At 40.7% G+C, this 21,394-nt stretch overlaps 1 protein-coding gene across 14 annotated transcripts in view; it reads right to left on the reverse strand.

The window, feature by feature from the left end:
* The window catches only part of cacna1aa (calcium channel, voltage-dependent, P/Q type, alpha 1A subunit, a), a 138,040-nt gene that overhangs the window by 58,713 nt on the left and 57,933 nt on the right, over positions 1–21,394 (reverse strand). For 12 of the 14 annotated variants that reach the window (XM_084743617.1, XM_084743609.1, XM_084743607.1 and 9 more), the window contains 18 exons: positions 20,818–20,862; positions 20,615–20,698; positions 18,726–18,932; positions 17,304–17,416; positions 16,980–17,092; positions 16,053–16,184; positions 15,724–15,796; positions 15,359–15,476; positions 13,904–13,971; positions 13,621–13,727; positions 8,391–8,441; positions 6,821–6,989; positions 4,936–5,567; positions 3,490–3,839; positions 3,062–3,197; positions 2,370–2,499; positions 1,539–1,598; positions 537–643 (listed from right to left, as the gene is read on the reverse strand). In XM_084743617.1, the coding sequence (XP_084599743.1) occupies positions 537–643; positions 1,539–1,598; positions 2,370–2,499; positions 3,062–3,197; positions 3,490–3,839; positions 4,936–5,567; positions 6,821–6,989; positions 8,391–8,441; positions 13,621–13,727; positions 13,904–13,971; positions 15,359–15,476; positions 15,724–15,796; positions 16,053–16,184; positions 16,980–17,092; positions 17,304–17,416; positions 18,726–18,932; positions 20,615–20,698; positions 20,818–20,862 (2,695 nt within the window). The remainder of the gene's footprint in view (positions 1–536; positions 644–1,538; positions 1,599–2,369; positions 2,500–3,061; positions 3,198–3,489; positions 3,840–4,935; positions 5,568–6,820; positions 6,990–8,390; positions 8,442–13,620; positions 13,728–13,903; positions 13,972–15,358; positions 15,477–15,723; positions 15,797–16,052; positions 16,185–16,979; positions 17,093–17,303; positions 17,417–18,725; positions 18,933–20,614; positions 20,699–20,817; positions 20,863–21,394) is intronic. The other 2 variants (XM_084743610.1, XM_084743614.1) reach the window with 2 other exon arrangements.

Below are 21,394 nucleotides of genomic sequence, written 5' to 3' on the forward strand. Positions count from 1 at the left end.
TTTAAAGTACCTGCTTTGCCGTGGAGAAGGGTGTGGAGATTTTTGGGAGCCAGCTCAGCATGACCAGGCCTGGCTTTGCATGGGCCTTTAACTCTAGAACGCCCTGGGCACTAAAGGGTTACAGGTGCAAAGGGTGGTCCTCACCTCTCACGAAGGGAAGAGGAGGATAGGAAGGGAATGCTGGGATACTACTTTTTTTTAACATGTTGGGGCAAAGGCGGGTGGATGGACTTAGAAAATGGCAAAGGAAATGACCAACTGCAGATGATTGGCCATTTGTAAGCACAGGTGGGAAAAATTTTAATGGAGGAAAAGACAGGAGAGTAAGAGTATGACAGAACAGAAGTCAGGGAGTGTTAGAGAGAGCCTGAGTTGAGCCATGGGTGATTAAAGAAGAAAAAGGGATGATGTACTCCAAGGTGCCAGTGAGGCTGTAGACAGACAGCAGAGGAGGAGGAGGACGGGGAGGAGGAGGAGGAGGAGGAGCAAGGAGGGGAAGAGAGGAGAAGACAGCGGGACGCAGGAGGGCGACTTACGTGAAGGCGAAGGCCACCAGAGCACCACTAACCACTATAAAGTCAAGGATGTTCCACAAGTCCCGGAAATAAGAGCCCTGGTGCAAGACCAATCCCAGATCCACCATCTGCAGGAGAGAAAGAGAAGATGATTATGAGATGTAAACCGCTGTGAAATGGATGTGCGATTTGGCTTAAGTGTACAGTTAAAGGGATATTTCTGATTATCTGAAGTGGGGTTGTATGAGGTACTTAGCACAGGCAAAGCAATGGAGCTGTGGATGGCGTCAGCAGCAAAACGCATTGAAACCCTTTAAAAAAGGTCCACCTAAAAAAATCAATATCAGTTTAAATATACGCTATATTTAGAATATTTTTACTGCTTTACATTAGCACCCTTTCCCGCCATTACACAAGCCAAATGTTGCTCTCTCCAAACAATCAAACCCTGTAGGCAAAATGGGAGTTGCTGGTCCACCACTGCCTCAATCTGTCAGTTTGTTTGTACTGTTGTGTGACTTCTGTGCTTCATAAAAGGAAAGCTCAGATTCACCAAAGTCACATAATAACACAAACAAACCAATCAAGGTTGTGGTAGACCAGGAACTCCAGTATTGTGCAGAGTATAATTATTGATTCTGCCTCTGGTTGGCTGGTTTGGAGAGAACAATATCTGGCTCGTAAAATGGCATTTCTCTGTCAGACAAGGCTGTCTGTTGGCAAAGAAAAACAGTGAAAATATTTTAAATATAGAACATGTGTACATTATTTTACTTTTGTTGCTGATCCAGTCCACAGCATTTCATTGCTTAGCTTCCCACGCTAGTACTTCTCTTTGCTTCTCTAAACTGGGGGTGTGTCAACTGCCATCTACTGTGGGTAATATACTGATTATGGACAAGAACCTCATACAACCCGACTTCAAACAATCCAAACTACCCCTTTAATTTGTGTCTAATCCGCATTTGGGCTGGGCTTCTCAATACCTCTGGAGGAAGTTGCTGATTCTTGACACTGCCTTACCTTTATAAGCATCTCAAATGTGAACACTCCTGTGAAGACGTAGTCGAAATAGCGAAGCACCTGCACAAAGAGAAAGAGGGAATGATTTGCTGCTGCATCAGGCTAATGGAAAGAGTGACAAGATGGATATGTACAGTCTGGTGATTTTCAAATTCAGATGTCGACCTATAATTTTACACTGAAGTGCAATGTATTTATATTGATTTTATTTTAAAGACGAAACATGGAAGACCCTAACACTTAAAAAAAGAGTACTGCAGTCCAAATAGTGAACTGGAACCACAAACAGCATATTAAATACTAAATATTAAATACTGACAAGTGATGATGAGTCCTACATTGTGAGAGGAACAGCTGTTTCTAACTGTCATTTGCCTGTTACTGTAAAGATAAGTCCATTGTCTTGAAAACAAAAGCCCACTGCTCCAAAAATGCACACTTCGGAGTTCAGTTACCGCCTGCCAGACTCCATTAACATATTGCTTAATTTAACTGTTATAAACATTAACTGGAAACATCTACTGGAAGCAGTGCTTAAAAATGGCTGTCTCAGTTGTTTAAGTACGGAGCTGCGTTAACACGTTGGACAAAAAGGATTCATGAGTTTGTCTCCCTTTGGGTATGTTTAAAAAATCGTGGCACACTAAAAAACAATCAGTATAATGGTAGGATGGTTTTATGTGATGTGTGACATGTAAGTGATACTTTAAAGCAAAAAGCAACCAGCTTATTAAATAACAACAAAGGTTGCGGGTATTATAATAACATGTATACACATAACATTTCATGCCACCCAACCACTGGTACATTAGTGCGAGTCAGTTTTCTTACATTGTTGCGAGGGGACTCGGGCCAGACAGGGTCTTCAGCGGCCAGGGCAATACTGCTCATGGCAATGACCAGGAGGATACACATCTCAAAATAACGCAGGGTGCAGACGTAGTGACACGCCCGTCGAAACCTAGGAGCAAACAAAGACATGTTTTTCTTTGTGCATTTGTTTTCTGCATCTGTGTGCATGTGTAGGGTGTGTGCACAAGTGTTGTAGCTGTGACTTTATAGTAGATTCATTTTCCATACGGGACACAGACCTCTTTTCTGTTGGTAAACATCATGCCTTTTTTTGTGGACGGAGCTTAGGTGGAGGCAAAACAATTCCCCAAACACTTGGGGTGAGCAAGTTTTTTTTTTTTTTTCAGGTTTTGTGGCTTGTACACATCTCCCAGCTTTCATCTTCATCTTATCACACTTAATCATAGTCGTCTTTGTTTTTTCGGACTGGCAGTGGCAGCTGGTATACGATAAAACTTCAATTTTGAGCCATTACTACTTCGGTTCTGACACCCAACGACACAGCAAGATGACATTTTCGCTTGGTTATGTGGCCTACCACTCTGTGTTCACCTCTAGTTTTTCTTTGTTTTGCCTCTAGCTAACACCTTGACGTATTCATGACGTCAGCTCTGAAAGGGTCTATGGCGTAGGCGAGTGCGTGCGCATGTATTTGGAACCATCTCACTCACGGGTTGGTGGTGGACAGGATGAACATGGAGCTGAAGGGAGGCATGGGCCTTGGTCCTCCTTCACCTCCCTTCTCATCATCATCATCGTCCTTATCCTCCTTCGCTGGCAGAGGCTCTGTGTTTGCGTTCTTATTGACTGGATCAAAGAGGGAGAGAAGGATGACGGTAAAACAGACACTAACTCATTTGGCGACCATTCAGCATAAATTTGAAGTCTAATTAAAGTGAAACTTAATAAATAATAACATAGACTGGAATAGAAATTTCAAAGGATACAGTAGCTGTAGTGTTGTTGTCAAAGTTTCCTTAATCTCTAATGACATATCATGGTAATTTTGTTTTATTACAGTAAATATATTACAGATCTCTCCTTTAAAGAAAGGACAAGATAACAGAAGAAAAACTACACTCAATCATTCTGCCCTTACCCTGCAGTATGGCATTGGTGGATGGAAAAATTGGCATGTCTACAGCTGTGTAGTCAGGGTGGGGCAGCCTGATGACACTGTTGGCACGGTGATGCGCGATGCTCCCATAGCTATCTAATGTGACCAAACTCCCATGAGTGCCACTGTTAGCAAGATGGAGGGCAGATCCAAAGCCAGGGGCCACAGCGTGGTTGGTAACTGGATTAGGGTGAACCTCGCTGGGTGGGGTGGAGCCAGAGACCAGTTTGGTATTCATGAGGTTGTCCATGTCCTCACTGTACTGGCTGTCCTGCCTGGAGAGGCTCTTCTGGATGGGCCGTGTGGTAGAGAGGTTAGGGACACTGCAGTCCCTAGAACGAGGGAGTAAGAAGAAACGATTGGTGATAAAAAAAAGAAAGTTGAAATGGAAAGAGAAGATGAAAGATGGGAAAGGCAGAAATGATATCCAGAGAAAGGTATGGCAGGAGCACAGAAGAGAGAAGAGGGAAGAAGTAATGAGGAGAAACTTTTGGGATTAGAGAACATCTGTTGTTGCTACTGATTATTTATCATATACGTATAGAAATAAAGGTTCCAAAAGGGTTCTCACTAAAGAGCTAAGGTTGTACCCAGAACCATTTGCTTTCTGATGAGCCCTTTCCTGAGGAAAGGGTTTGTCAAGAGTTATTATTACAACCATGGGTTAAATTGCAAACTCTTTTCATCCAGTGAACCATTTTGGAAAAAAGAGTTCTTCAAGGATTGTTGAAATTATTCTCTTTGGTCAAAGGTTCTTTGTGCTACAAAATGGTTCTCGGTAGAACCTCCTGGGTGGGTTCTACCTAAAACTCTTGTAATATAAAAAGGATCCCAGTAGAAACCCCCAAGTGTGTTCAAAATAAAACCTTTGGACTACGAAAGGGTTCTCAGGAAACCCCCTTGGTAGGTTCTAGATTAAACCCTTGGAATCTAAAAAGGTTCTCAGAAGAACCGCTTTGATGGGGGCTAGATAAAACACTAGTAAAATAAACTGTTCTCCGTAAAACCCCTTTGGGGGGTTCTAGATAAAACACTTGGAAAATAATAAGGTCATGGTAGAACCCCCTGACTGTGATCTAGATAAAACCCTTGAAATATAAAAAGGTTGCGATAGAAACCCCTAAGTGGGTCCTTGTTAGAACCCTCAGAAGGTGGGACACCCCCAGAGAGGGTTTTGGCTGGAACCATTATACCATACAAGGGTTCTCTGTAGAACCTCTCATAGGGGGTTCTGGGTGAAACCTTTTACAGATGATTCTAGGTATAATGCTTTATGTTGGGTTCCAGGTAAACTTTCTGAAAGGGTTCTATGAGGAGCCTGTGGTTCTAGCAGGAACCAAAAAGAGTTCTCCTGCGGGAACAAGCTGAAGGACCCTTTATTGTTCTAGTTAGCACTTTTGTATCTAAAGCCAAGTGCGATGGACATACTTCCTTCTGTGCTGGCACATCCTCTTCCCCTCGCTGTCCGTTTGATTGCCATGGCGATTTCTTCTTGGCCTCCTCTCACCGCCGTCGCCAGCTCCTTCCTGCTCTCCCCCTTCTCCACCTCCATCAACCCCTCTGCTCTTATGTCTCCCTGTTTTTCCAGCTCCTCCTCCGCCGTCCTCGCCATCCTCTGCACATTTTCGATGTGACCTGGGCTTCCTGTGCTCTGACTGCCCTCCCCCTCGGCTGCCGCTCCGGGTGTGGTGATGGCGCCTGGAGGGCCTCTCCTCCGAGCCCGGCCCGGGGATCACCGTGGCATCCAGTCGGACGTGCGAGCTGTGGTGATGGTGCTCGCTTTTACGGCTCCGCCTGCTCTCTGTGGACTCGCCCCGCTCCATGGGAGGTCTGACTGGACCTGAGCCTCCTCCACCGCCCCCTCCCACTTGGCTGCCATGTTCGTGGAGGCGGGTTTGTCTGTGGAGCTCATCAGCAGGATAGTGCTGGCTGAAACATAGGTCTGAATTGTTTGCGGTGGTCTTGTTGGTGTTGTTGTTGCGGTTCTCGTGTGGGTCAACCACCAAGGGTCGATCCAGGTGGGTCTTCATGTCTGGACGGATGTGACGTGAATAGTTCACCTGCGAGGAGAGGAGAGGATAAAGAAGAAGCACAGAGGGAAAGGTATGGAAGAGACAAGAAGAAGATATAAAGTTCACAGGTTTTTCTAGCAAGGAAAAAAGTGGCAGAATTTCTCTCAGAAAAAAGGCATTTTCTATTGATTATATTGATTAGGGCTGTCCCCAACTAAGACTTTTTTCAGTTTCAGACACATACATGACATGAGAATTTCAAAGTAAAAGCGTCTCCCTTTGCATCGATAATACTGGATCACTGAACACTGAATTGATATATCGATCCTGACTGATGTATCGTCACACCCCTAGCCGATATATACAAATATTTGATGATTATTTTCTTTTTCTTTTTTTCAGTTCAGTGCACCATGCTAAATTCCTGTATTGGCCTACATGAGTATGTTTTATGAGTAAGACTCGATTTTAAACTCATCTTTCACACAGTCAGAAGAAGTAAAACTGAGTGTCTTCCTGTGGTTCAGTTACAAAATCAGCAACGTGGACCTTCTCTCCCCAGGCTGCAGCAGTGCTGCACTCCTGTCCGGCGCCACCTGCCTCACATACTCTACGCTCCCTCACACCATCATTTAAGTGTGTATTTCAACCAAGATGCTTTTGGTTTATTTTAGTTTGTTTTGGTTGAGTTAAAATGAAGCTGATGATCGTATCAAAATTCACACAGTTTTTTTTAGTTTGGCGTGGGCAATAAAACATGATGTTGTAAGACGCTTAAAGTAACAATCTGAGCCTGTCCGTGGCGAAAATAAGTGCAAGCGAACCATTTCTATCATTTTTCTCCACTTACAGTTTGCAGCCTGTCATGCTGTTGTGTTACTCTGGGTACAATAACGCAGCTAAAAAGCAAGAACTAGAACTTTTCACCATCTCTCATCCACCAGTGCTTCTTGTCAGGAGGATTTTTTAAAATAAATGCACCAGCTAGTATATATTTGATTATCCTTATTTATAATTACTCATTTCCCTGTGTAATTTTGTAAGCGTTTATCTGTTTCATCCTGTTATTTTAATGCACATTGACTGACCAAAAAAACCCTCAACTGGCAGAATCTCAGTCAGCTGAGGGGTTTGAATTTTGACTTTGAGGGGGCAGCCCTAATATAGATTACACATGGGAACATTAATAAACAATATATTATGCATAAGTAGCAACATGTTAACAAGTCATCATCGTCATTGCCGTCACTTGTGTACACTGATAGCACAAGTCTAGGGGCCTTTGTTGCCTTGTCCTTTACATTGTTGTGCTCCTCCCTCCCTGTCCTTGCCTTCCAGCGGTCATCAGGGTCCAGCTCATTATAGAGGGCCTCACGGCTGGACACCAGGGTCTGCCTCCTCAGCTCCTTGGTGCGTTGTTCCCACACAGACTTATTGATCCCCTTATTGTGGTTCTTCTGCTGCTCCTTACTGCAAAATGAAGCAGGACGGGGACAGACAGGAGGGGATTGAGAGCATTACAGACGTGTTTGAAGACGTTACTCTGTTCAAATACACACACAAAGCCATGAGAATGACGTGAAAACCAACACTGAAAATATAAGTACAAAAAATAGCCAGGACATAAAGACACACTGGGGGCCACAGACATTTAAAGGGTCATTTGGCTGGACCTATAGGACAAGGCAGCTCAACATAACAAGGTTCTGGGTGTCTACACAGCTTGCCAAAGCACTGGGCAGGACAGCCCTAATTTGGAAAACGATGTGGGGACAAAAATGCAGGATAACATTGAGGTCAGAATTTGTTATATATGATCTATAATTAACCTACCCAAAGTAAAGTATATACAGTTTAATGAACAGGCTTTATGCAGGACAAAAAAAACAAAATGGTACCCCAAAATCAGCCCCTCCAGGAAGTTGCACTGTTACAATCTCAACACTTCATGCAAATTCAACCAATCTCCATGAATTCTGCACAGGCTTGGAATTTTGTTCAATCAGCGCAACTTTTTTTTTTTTTTTTTTTAACTGAAAAGAGCACAATATTTGTCAGTTACTGACATTTCTCAGTGCTCTGTACAGTTATATTTTATAAATTTGGGCTCCAAAAAGATTTCCTTCTTTGTGTAAACAACCCCAGCTGCACTTCTTCAAATACAAAGAAAGTAAGTTTTTTTGGTAAGGTTACTTAGAACATTCAGAACAGAGTGTGGTTTTATTCTTCTTGGAACAAGTTGCCTTTGATTTTTAATGAATTATACAAAAAAAAATGCTTTATTTTTTGGTTTGTTTGTTTGTTTGTTTGTTTTTTGTAATTTTCACTTGCTCCCACAATCTAATTGCAAAAAGTGCCTAAAAATATTGCAAGATGTATCACAATCTTAATAGAAAAGCTGTCGTAAAATCAGGCATCTTAGGCCGCAACAATCGCAAAAAAAAATCCACAAAATCCTGGAGGGACTGCAAAATTCCCACTGAACTTAATTGAATAGTTGGCAAAGTATGGACAGTATTTTTTTATCTACTTGATACAGAAACACCCAAAAACTGTCAGTGACCTCCTCCTTTCTTACCCTCCAAAACTTGTACCAGTAATCAACTCTAACTCCCTTTTCCTCACAGGGCCAATAGTCAACCACAGTAAAGCAACAACTGTACTGCAAGGTGCAGGCAACAGAAAATGTACTCTTAAAAATAAGCCAACACAAATAACAGCTAAAGAAAGCCAGGTATGTACTTCAGAAAAAAGTTAGGAACAAAGGGACAAGGAAAGGATGGTGTTCTAAAACACAAAAGAAAGCAAGGAATGGTTGTAAAGTCAATCAACGGAAGGGGTTCAGAAATGAATAAACAAATAAATAAATACCAGTCCAGAAAGGGGTCGGTAGCGTTGTGACACTCACTGTGTACTTTGTTGCTGAGGAGGGAAACAGCTGGTGAGTGAGATGGCACGAAAGAACAGAAGGAGGATTTCATTCCAAAATGGGCTACCCATCCACCATTTCAAAAACAGTCAGTCTACCATGAAAGTGGTCACTGTTCAAATAAAATGGGCTGTAAAAACTGAATTACTTAAAATAAGTAAAATATATTCCTGAAATGCAAAAATTGAACCAATCGTAAGACATGGTAAAATTTTTGCCAAAAAAATTTAGCATTTTGGAATGCAACCCTTCACACATACAAACACACATACACACTTGCACACAAACACACACACACACACCTCCACATTCAACCAGACCTTCACACACACTCACCTCTGCAGTTTGTTCCATCTTTGAATCTAAAACAATCCTATTTATTTTTCGCTGTCCTCCTTTTTGCAATCTCACAAATTTCATCTTTCTTGCATCACTCACTTCCCCTGCATGACTACTGCCGCTCTGTCCCGATCATTCTTTGCATCTGGTACAATATCTTTCTTAACTCCTAGCATTATCTCTGATGTTCCTATTTGTCTGTACAGTATCTTTATTTTAACATTTGAATGTTTCTAGCTATCTTTTTCCAGATGCTTACAATCTCTGCAAATTCTTCATTTATTTCCCTCCTTTTCTTCCAGTGTGTATATTAATTTTTTGACTTGCTGTTCACCCTTTTCTATCTTCATTCAACATTTTCCACTGTTATATCTAATATCCTTTGTAAGATTACCCTCTGTTTCAAGAATCCCTAAGAAATGATGGTCCCATGTGTTTACCATGCATGAGAACCTTGTGCATGCTGCAAAAATACAGTATTGCACCAAAAAGGCGATGTTCGCCTATGCTGATGAGGATAAACCCTTCAAACGGTTATAGAAAGCCAAAAAAAAGCTAACAGAACACTGTATGCATTGCTAAAGAGCATGCTAACAGTTTTGCACACTGTAAAGTCAAACGGAAAAGCAAGTATAGCACAATTTCAAGGTTGTTATCACAAGCTGAGGTGCATTAACACTGAAAACACAGGAGTGAAACTCCTTCCAGCCATTTATACTCACACAGATTTACTTAACTGTTACTGTATCATGCATCTGTTTGGATTAATTGGCTGTTTAAAGGTGCACCGCGTTGTCATTCTGACAGCACTAGTTAGTGTTATGTGGCCTTAGAACTGTTTTCCATGGGTTTTGTGTAGCTTTCACGGCAGCCTCCTTCCTGAACCTACCATAGAATATCTTCTTAAAAGATTCTTCATGCACCACTGATGTCCCCGAGATTAAAATCCCTGCTTGGAAAAACTATCTCCATTGGAATTTCAATGTGTTTCCTTTTTTGCACTACAGAAATGAGGGATTTGGATTTACACTGATACAGTGGAATGTAACACATACTGAAGCCCTGCAACACTATTACTGTGACACACTGTTCATTTGAAGAAAAACACTTAGCTAACATCTAATCCTGTCAACTATACCCTAAACTAGGGCTGAATTATTTTCAGAAAATACCATATTGTGATTATTTTGAGAGAAAGATGTGTTCAAAAAGAGACAGTTCACCCCTAAATCAAAAATACATAGTGTTCCTTCTGTAGTGCTATTTATCCATCAAGATTGTTTTGGTGTGAGTTGCAGGATTTTGGAAATATCGGCCATAGAGATGTCTGCCTTCACTTGATTGTAATGAAAGTAGATGTCGCTCGGCTTGTGGTGCACAAAGAGCCAAAAAAATACATTTGAAAAATTCAACACCAGTGTCTCTTTAGAGGAATCATGACCCAGTTACTCAAGATAATCCACAGACCTTGTTGTGAGCAGTTTCATGTAGGAGCTATTTTTTTCTGCGATAGAATCTACTTGAACTACTTTCTTCCTACTAGACAGAAAGTAGTTCCCACATGAAACTACTCACAGCAATGTCTTGAGTAACCAGGTAGTGATTTCTGGAAAGAGACACTGGTGTTGAGTTTTTCAAATGTATTATTTTGGTGCGCTGAGCAGCACAAACAAACTGCCATCTAGTTCCATTATAATGGCGAGAAGGCAGATGTCTTTGCGGCCAAAATCTCCAAAACTCACAAAAACTCACACCAAATCTATGTAGAGGAAAAATGTATGTATGATTTTGGGGTGAATTGTCCCTTTAAATCAATAGAATTTAATGTACAGGCTAGGATATCTGCACTGCATGACATAAAATTTAAAAGGGCATTTTTACACAGATTTTGCATTAAACAAATGTTTGAAAACTGCAATAGGTAATACTGCAAAAAAAAAAAAAAAAAAGATTAATTGTTCAGCCCTACCGAAAACTGCAGGAGGCTAATTTTCTGGGTAAGTTTGCTACAGGATTCAACGAAACCAATACACACTCTTTGTTAATTGTCCACACAGACACACACAGACACACGTGCATTGTACTGAAAAAGAAATATTAAACCTTAAACTTTAAGGACTCCGGCATAAAATAAAGTTTACTGATACACAGACACAAATGCTCACATCACGGTGAAATACAGTACATACAGTGACGAGAAACAGTGTGATTCACGAGATGATGAACATGTTATGAGCTTTAACCCCTGAGCATGTGTGTGCGATAATGTGTGTGTGTGTGTGTGTGTGTGTGTGTGTGTGTGTGTGTGTGTGTGTGGTATAAAGTATAAAGTGAGCAGAAGCTGATGTATCAAAGCAGTAAAGGTCAGAGCTGTGTGTACGTGCAGTGTGTGCACGGTATTTCTAAGCAGACTCGGGCTCCCCTGTTGTGCTTTTTTTTAGGGACAGACCACAGTGTAGTCTCTGTGTGTGTGTGTGTGTGTGTGTGTGTGTGTGTGTGTGTGTGTGTGTGTGTGTGCATGTGTGAGTGTGTGTGAGTGAGAGTGTGTGAACTTTACCAGGAGTGAAAGGAAAGACCCCTGTGTATTACAGAGAAAAGAGATCAAAGACTCTGGCTCTCCTGACCAGAGGAGGGCTGGCCCACATCAATCCAACGCTGGCTTGTGTGTGCATGTGTGTGTTTTGGTATGCACAAAAGAGTGTGACAAAGAAAAAGAAGGATAAAAAGAAGAGAAGAGAGGGCGAAGAAAAAGATGAGGGATTTTTCACTAAATTTACTGTTGGCAACTAAATTAAATAAAAAAGTGTGTATGTCTTCATGTGGATGTAATGGGTGTAAAAAAATATCAATTCACTTCAGTATTGATATTTTATATTTTGTGACATTGCATCATTTCTCAAAAAACTGTATGGTGATATTGTGATACATGCAAAGATTCATGGCATTGGTTCAGTCTGTGTTTGGTTTAAACCCCTTACTTATAGGTAGCAGTGTTGTTATTTATCTCCACTGTTTTAATTGCATAAAAATGTAAAATTTTAACTCAGATTTTATGCATACAATGTGTTTTCTATAATATGACAGTTTTCCTAAAATTAGATTAAAAAAAAATAACAATAACTTATATCACCTTGCTTATAATATCAAAATAAATCACAATAAATGGAATCATAACCCCCATATCATGATTTGTATTGTATTGCTAGATTCTTTCAATACAAAGCCCTACTGGATGTGAAAGACAGGATGATCCTTTATTTCAAGCAAGACGACATCTTAATGAACTGTAGTTGTTATCGTATTGATGAAGCATATGAGTTAAGACTGCAGTTGTCATTTTGGGTGATTAGTCAACAACTGACTCTTCTTAAGTCCCACCCCTTTTTGCTCTGTGCTCCAATGACAGTTAAGCAAGCTTGGTACCTTGGTCATCTTCCTCCTCGCCTGTTTCCTGCACTAAGACATGTCAGGCTCGTCTATGTTGAAAAGAACCACATTCTGAAAATGAGTTAAAGACACTGCTTGAATCTGTGAAAGTGATGTCCATGTCTTAGTTAGCTAATATTAGCCAGCTAAAGACTGATGTAGAGTAGCTAGCTAGTAAGCTAGTGTTTTGCTATCATTATATTACTTAAGATAATATTAATATATTTATATAAATTCATGGGAGCAGGCACAGATAAAAAGAATAAATTGCCGATGGACAGGAGGTGGGGACAATAACATAAGACATACAACACAATAATGTGTTTTTATTTCCCTGGAGAAATCTAAAATGAAAATGATCTATTCATCCAGCCAAACAATGGGACAGTGATGTCAGTTACCTGAGGGCTAAAACTGATGACATAAGGGAAAAATAACCCATGGAGGATACCAATCTGTGGACAATACATCATCAATACATCAGCCAAATTGGATAATTTGGGAGGATGCTGGGGCATAAAAAGACCGTGGGAATAACATGTCATTGGCTTTACTGCTTGTAAATAGTTTCAAAAAGTATTAGCTTTTGATAGCCGCAAGCTACAATCGTCGTCACCGTGGAAACACTGACAGCTGCAGGAGCACAGGTTTTGCACGGGTACAGATTGGGTTGCGGGGTTTATATTTACAGTTCATAGACGGATGCAGATTTGATTTCATGAGATAATTGCAGATAAAGAGTCAGTTCTGGTTCTTTGTTTTGTGGGTGCGGGCGGGGGTGGCTTTGCATAAGTGGACTCGTGCAGGACTCTGCTCTATATGTTGCGTTTGAAGGAAAAGGAGAAAGTCGACCAATGTACCAAATTTACTCAGCTGTTATTAGTACACAGAGCAAAAAGGGGCGGGACTTAGGAAAGGTCAGTTGGCAGCAGTGACATCTCAGTCCTTCTTTAAACAGAAATTATACCAGCAGTGATTTAGGTGGCATTTCAGAGTGTCAGTGTGATGATCCAAGTTGAAGCACCTCCACCACCTTTATTTTAAAGAGAATCACTTGAAATCAGCCAAGGTCTATGAGGCTCACTGTCCATGAACTGTGATGTACAAAGCTCTTTGCATCAACATCACCACTGACAGACTACCTGATGAAGCGATGTGGTAAAGGTCCAAACTTAAACACATGACAGAGGTTTATTGACAGTTTTCCTTTTTCCAAAAACTTTGTGTTAGTGCAGTATACTGTGCCTTTTTCCATGGTGCCGAGTCTTGCATAAGCGCCTGACTCCTGAATGAGTTTCTTTAAAGATACATGCAAATGTTCCGCCCTAAAATTCCTGCCTGTGTGTGGAAATGTTTTAAAATGGATACAAAAACGAGAGTGCAACAGTAATAGAGACAGGAACTCACGCTGCAATGGAGAGGTTGGCAGCAGACAGTGGGCTGACTTCAGCCACCTCCTTGGCTTTCTGCAGGGCGATCTTCTGACTGGCAGCCTCCTCTTCCTCCTGTTCATCCTGCAGAGACGGAGAGAGGGACAGAGATCAGGAAGGAAATCAGAAGCAAGAGATGAATGATTTGAGAATAATGCAAATGAGGGAATCCATTGAGTAGAAGGGCATAACTCTCAAGATTTTTAGCATTCAGAAAAGATATGCGGTGAGATTTTTAGCAAAATTGGACTGCGACATACCTTGGTCAGCTCCTGTGCATTGGCCAAATTGTCCACAGCGATAGCCAAGAAGACATTAAGCAGAGTGTCTGAACACAGTGTTGAAGGAAATCCAGCATGTAAAGGTTTGCTTGTACATGCATATACAGCAAGCACATACAGTAATTGACTAAAAACTGGCTAAACACTTGGTATAGTGTAATTCCTGGCAGAATGATCTGTTGAACAGATGACACAACTTAATCATTCATGTTATACTAACCACAATGTAGTTACCAATTTCTGGTTGGACCTACTGAGACAAATTATAAACACTTTCTGGATTACAGGATGAGCACCATGGTGATTAAGATGATCTTAAAAAGTAATCAATATCTGTATATGTATGTATATATCAGGGTTCTCAAACTGGTGGGTTCATTTGTGGCCCCCACTTTCCATCCCTGCAGCCTGGATCGTTTTGTCCAAAAATAATACAATCTGGCCTGCAAAATTATTTTGTTTTATTCACCTTACTTTTTTCTATTTTTTATACCAATTTAAAGAACCTCTTCATATGCAATTGAAATAATAACACTACTGATCCCACCCCTTTTTACTCCGTGCTCCAGTGACAGTTGAGCAAGCTTGGACCTCAGTCAGCTGTCTCCTTTCCTACTGTTTACCGTTCTTAGATATGCTGTGTCCTCAGCTCTTCTGTGTTTTACAGGAAAAGTGGAAAATTGACTGAGGTACCAAGTTTGCTCAACATTTATAGGAGCAAAGAGCAAAAAGGGGTGGGACTTGGTCAATTTTGCAAGAAATGGACACTTCTGCATAATAAAGACCTTTTCAAAGTATCAGAAGTAACAGAAGAGTTGTTGCATTTGTGTCCAATGCATGGCTAACTAAAAATGTGCAGAAACTGCTTTTTGTTAAGAGTGACAAAAATATGTCAGTAAAGGAAACAAAAACGTAAATTTTCATAAGTATTATGCTTTCTTGTCTTACTTAAACATTAAAGTGGTGACATATTTATCTACATTTACAGTGTATTTAGTCTTGAAGGACCAGTGTGTAGGATTTAGTGGCATCCAGGGGTGATCTTGCAAACTGCGAACACCTTGTTCCACTCTCTCCTTCCAAGGGTGTAGAAAATATGGTGGCTACGAAACTGGTGCAAAACGTGAAAGGCCAGATCTAGAGCCAGTGTTTGGTTTGTCCATTCTGAGCTACTGTAGAAACATGGCGGTTCAACATGATGGACTCTGTAGAAGAGGATGCACACTCTCTGTAGATATAAATGGCTCATTCTAAAGTTCTGAAAACACAACGATTCTTATTTTCAGGTGATTACATATGAATGAAAACATACTTATGAATATTGTATTCCATTTGTGTGAATTTCCATGACTGTGAATGTCTTTATTTCCAGTATATGTATGAGTGTTTTTGTGTGCATGTGTGCTTCTTCGCATTTTCACTGTCAAAGGATACAGTTGCCAAAAAGTGTGAGTACGATGAAGAAGACAGAGAAGGCCATGCCCTTATTGACTCCGCCCTGAGATTTGATGCCATCATACATCACCATGTTCCAGTCCTCGCCGGTCAGGATCTGGCACACACAAGCGCACATACAAATAGTCAGACGACGTCACATTCAGTCCAAGAACATGTAGCGATTTGATGAATTATGCTTTTGACTAATGACATTTAAGAATTCAAAAGTATCATTCTGCATGTTATATCACTTCCTCGTTTGCAAATCCTCTTTAGCCCTTTCATGGTCTAGTCCTAATCAAGGCCTCGTCTTCTCCCACCATTCTGCCTCCCTCCCTCCCTCCCTCCACCTGCCCCCTCACCTGGAACACTGTCATTATTGCTGCAGGGAAGGTATCGAAGTTGGTCGGAGGAGTGCCATTTTCAAAATTAAACCTAGCAGGGGAAGAAAAGTCAAATGGGGTAGAGAGAGAGAGAGAGAGAGAGAGAGAGAGAGAGAGAGATGGAAGAGAGCAGTGTGAGGGTAAAAACACAGAAGTTTGAAAAACTTCTCAAAAAATGACTTAGCCAATCTGGCAATGAACAGAAACCAATCTCTTAGCAGGACATCAAATGAGGACTATTAAAAAAGAAACGAGAGGAGGAGAGAGACACAGAGAGAGAAGCTAAGGTGAAGGGAAACGACACTGACTGTCCTCCGAAGAGCTGCATGCCCAGCAGGGCGAAGACAACTATGAAGAGGAAGAGCAGGAAGAGCAAGCTGATGATGGACTTCATGGAGTTGAGCAGAGACACAACGAGGTTACGCAAAGAGGCCCAGTACCTGACAAAAAAAGACACAAATTGTGTGTTTAAGTTAGTGCAATATTATTATCTATATTATTATACATAATTATATAAGGGCTGTCCCTGACTAATATTTGTCAGCGCTGCTGCCGCTGTCAGGCATCAGCTGCCCTGCACGGACTGTGCTCCTTCAAACCATGAATTAAAGATTTATTTCAACCAAACCAGAGTCTGTGATTCTTGCAACAGTGAAAAGACGAACCAAGACATTTTCGGTGAGTTTTATTTTGACTCTGTCGAGTTTGAATGAAGCTGACTGATGAAAATGTTAAAATTACAGTTTTTCAAAGAGGGTCTGGAGAGAGCTGGTTAAGCAAAACATAACTTTTTCTTTAAAAAAAAAAAAAAAAAGAAGGTCTCTCACTGCACTGTAGTGATCCTTTCCATAATGTTGCCAGACACGTATAATAACAGTCTGAAGCTGTCGGTGGCAAAAAAATAAGCAAACAAACAAAGTGTCACCTGCCCTATGGGCTCTGTGAAGGGGCTGACAGCGCGTCACCTGCGCTCCATTTCTATCACTCTTCCCTGCTTCCATCACAGTTAGTTTTGCAGCTTACAGTGATTTTGAGACTCAGTTTGTAAATTTTACAGCCTGTCATGCTGTTGCATAGCTCAGTGCACAACGACGCATCTAAAAAAACCATATCATGTGACGAGGATTTTTTTAATAAGCACAACAGCTAATACAACAAGATATACGTATGAGTCTCCTTATTTATAATTACTTTCTCTCTGCATTTTTGTAAAATAAAAAATACAGCAGACTTACTTGGTGACTTTGAAGATCCTCAATAACCTGAGAGCTCGTAGCACACTAATGCCAAATGATGTGCCTGGCTGGATGATGGACCAGAGCACTTCGAATATACTGCCACATATCACCTGACACAGACACGGGCAGAAGGAGCATGTGGTTATTCATCATAATGAGCAAATAATGTGCATACATCAGCAAACCATCAATGCATTTTTGTTTGTGTTTGTGTAAAATCTAATAGGTGTGAAGCGAGTGTTTGCACCTGCTTGTGAGTTTGTGCCTTTGTATGTGTGTGTGGGGGGTGGTGGGGGGGTCTCAGAGTGCTGTGGGACTCACAATGCAGTCGAAGCAGTTGAAGGAGGAGTTGAGGTAGGCCTGTCTGCCCAGGCCGTACATCTTTATCATCATCTCCGTCAAGAATATCCCCAGGAAGATGAATTCAGCAAAATCTTCACAAAGGGAGGAAGACAAGAAGAGAGGAAGAGGAGAAGCTCATAAGTGAGAGACCTCCTACTATTCATTCATCCATCGAACCACCCATCTATTTGTGCATCCATCCATCCATCCATCCATGTCTGTAAGGAAGGGCAGGGTTTTATGATACGTGTATTTAAGTATGTATTTAAAATGGGCAAGCACATACAAATATTTTGCTAGTAATTGCTGTTTCTAATGTGAAAAAAGTGGGAAAAAAAGAAACTGAAAAATAGTTATTGTCGTGTGTTTTGAGTGCTGGAAACAAATCTAACCTTTGCATAAACAAGGAGTTACTAACATCTTAAATTAAATAAAACATCTTATTCCTGTTTTTATCCCGATCACCAGCAACATCCTCTTGGCAATGGAAGCTGATCAAATGGGGAAAAAGTTGGTAGCATTTTGATCAGTGAACATGCAAAAACACAAAATAATCATATTACACATTTAAGAGTAAAACAAACAGAAATCAATATTTAACACATTTATATTATTGATTATCTGTAGAGTATAGGCCTCATAACATAATTATGTACCCTTATCTGGGTACATGATTATCAAAGCTATGAAAATGTAGTTCATTATTTTTCAACAAGAACATAGAAAATCATCCTGAAAAAAATATATTTTGTAAACCAATGTAACAACACTTATATCACAGCCAGTGTCTTTATCTATGTACACCACTATTTTGGATTTTTGATACAAATTATGAACATATTTTTGAATGCTGGCATGAAGTTACATGACTTGACATGACATGAAGTACTTGATCCACCCCCCCCTTCAGTGTTTCTTGTGATATAAAGTTCACCCACTTAATGCCCCCCCTTTTCCACAGCCTGTCAAATGACTGTATACCCCAGGATACAGAATCCATTTAAGGGTTACAATAAAAAAATGCTCTTTTTTTTGCAATTTAAATCAAACTCAACTCAAACTCTCACTGCGTTGTTTTGTAGTCTGAGTTTTGGGTGAAGTCTAGAACAGCAAACAGTCCAGAAACTTTTCTGTCTCATTAAATTTCCTTTTATCCCTTTTGTGAGTGTCTGTTAAAAAGAGAAATGCAACAAGACTGTGTGAAATGAGGACATTGTATGTTTGGATGTGCTTGTGTTAACTGGTTAGGTCAGCTCTTTCGTGGATTTAGTCACATTTACTTAAGAATTTGCTCACCCACTTTCTTCCAGTAATCTGTGATGAGAGTATTTGTGCATTTGTGGAGATAATCTGTGCATGCTTGCGCTAAGTGTGCATGTACCCCCGCTCCCTCCTACTCACTCAGAAAATCTGAGAGCGGCTCCGGCTGGTCGTAGTGCACTACTGCCACACACAGTGTGTTGAGGCCCACCAAACACAGCACGGTCCAGTAGAAGGCCTGGGACTTAACAGCGTGTCGGATTAAGAAGCGTAGCCGTCGCTCCCGCCTCTTGAAAGTCGATCCTTCGAGCTTGGAGCTCTTCAAGCTGGCACGGGCAAACGGTGACCCTGGAAGCATAAGCAGGGCACAATGAATATTATTAGCTTCACAGTGGGGCAAACAGTGGTTGTGTACATTTAGGACGTTAGTGTACAAAGAATGTACAAAGTCATCTGTCTTTTTTTATTTTTCGCTTAAACACAATATCAGGTAGAATACATTTGTCATATCCAAAAGTTCTTCTTGAGGCCAAACACCCTAGGGAGCATTTTATCATGTTTTTTTTCCACTAGAAGGGCATCCTAGAGATCATTTTATCATTTTTATCCATTGAAAGGGCATCCTAGGGGTTATTTTATCATGTTTTGTCCACTGAAAGGACACCCCAGGGGGCAGTGTTGTAATGTTCTGCAACTTATTTTTTTTTAACATATGATGAAACATGACACATACATTAGAAGAAATAGGTCCCAATGATCCCATGACTTAGGTAAAATAATATGGGGAGAAAACTAGTGAATAAGTTGAATCAGCTTTCTGGATTCATCCCACCAGTCTAGTCATAAGAAGAGCAGGAAAGTATGACATCACTTCCACTAAGGTCTGTGCCACCCTTTTTTGTAATTCTCCCCACAAATTATTTTAAAACAAGACTCTTGCTTGCATGCCTCCACCATACTATAAGAGATGTGAGTGCATGTAATGTAATTTCCCTGGACAAATCACTGTGCTGACATTTCTGATTGGGGAGTACAGAGGAATGGTAGAGAAGTTTACATGTTTTTGCACAGTGAAGTTGACCTTTGACATTTTCCACATAAAATCATGTCATCATTTCATCCTATCAGATATTTTTGAGAGATTTTGTCATAATTAGTTTATTCTTGAGTTATGACTACGAAATTGTTTTGTGAGGTCACATGACCTTGATCTTTGACCTCTGACCATTAAAATCTAATGAGTTCATCCTTGAGTCCGAGCGGTCATTTGTGCCAAATTTGAAGAAATTCCCTCAAGCTGTGCCTGACATGTCGCATTCACAAGAACGGGACGGACAGACAACCCAAAAATATAGATGAATATCATTCTATTAGAAGAATTATTTACTACCATCTTAAAACATCTGTCAAGACCAACATGGAAAATAATATTTAGTACAGACAGTACAGTTTTACAAGTAGGGATGGGTAATATATATTGGATATTATATCCATATTGTGATATGAGACCAGATATTGTCTTTTAGCTGTCATTATATCATAATATGGCATAAGTGTTGTCTTTCCTTGTTTTAAAGGCTGCATTTCAGTGATATAAAGTGATGTAATTTTCTGTGCTTACTAGACTGTTCCAGCTGTTGTAATTTTTGGCTTTACCCTCTTATTCACTATATCCACATGACCGATTTATCAAAAATCTCATTTGTGTCATGAGGAAACAGGGAGAACTGCCCTGCATGAGAAGTCTGGAGAAAGAGGGTTGGAGGAGAGGAGAAGGAGGGAGGTAACATGGGCAGGTTAGAGAAAAGAAAGATAGAAAATGAGTGGGGGAGGTGAGGGCAGGAAAAAAAAAGTAACATGAGGAGAGAAGTGCAGAGCAGCAGAGGACAGGAGAGGGAAGGAGAGGGAAGGAGAGGAGGGTCAGGTAATGCTGATATGCAAGATAAGATAGCATCTGTATGTTCCTGTGGTTTGCCTTTGAGTGTGTGTGTGTGTGTGTGTGTGACAGAGAAAGTGAGTGTGTATCTTACCTACTGCCAGATCCCCCTCCCCTTCCTCTGGGTTTAGAAGCTCAGCTTTGCTCTTATGGTTCTTTGTGGCTCTCCTACGGGAGCCTGTAATAGACAAAAAAAGGGGTTAATCTGTAATACAGCACAGATATGCTTGAATGTGTTACATTTATTAGTATCATCGTTTGCACAAACACGTAGTAAAGATCACAGCAAATTCATACCATCATAATCATTTTCATTTTCATCATCCGCCAAGATGACCTCTTCTACAAAACACACAGAAACAAAAATGTTAATAGAGGATACAGCCACATTAAAGGAGCAATATGTAGCATTTGTGTGTGGAAAAATGAGTACAGCAGTGCAGAAAGCGAGTTGGAGCCATAGATAGCATATAAGATATGTTGAATTCCTATTTAATATATAATCTGTGGTTGAGATAAGTTGTTTTCCCTGCCCCCTCCTCCCCTGACTTGAAGAAGCTCAGGCAGGCTGCAGGAGCACCTCAGGAGCACAAGATGCGCACAACATCGTTAAATGACAGTAAAAAGCGGTGACGAGTTCTATCCTGGAAGTCGATCATCTTTTTCATTGTAAAGTTCGACCCGTTATCCTGAAAACAAAAGCCCACTGCTCTGAAAATATCTACGTCTTCTATAAGATAATAAATGATGTCTTATGACTCACAAACAGACACAAACTCATTCGTTGAATATTCAGCATTCATTTGAGCTCCAATAAACATGAAACAGGGAAACTAAAACAGTTATTCCAGCCTGGAATATAAATTTCAAAGGG

The sequence above is a fragment of the Lutjanus erythropterus genome, chromosome 19, assembly GCF_056507025.1.
Source record: "Lutjanus erythropterus isolate fLutEry1 chromosome 19, fLutEry1.hap2, whole genome shotgun sequence".
NCBI classification, from domain to species: domain Eukaryota; kingdom Metazoa; phylum Chordata; class Actinopteri; order Lutjaniformes; family Lutjanidae; genus Lutjanus; species Lutjanus erythropterus.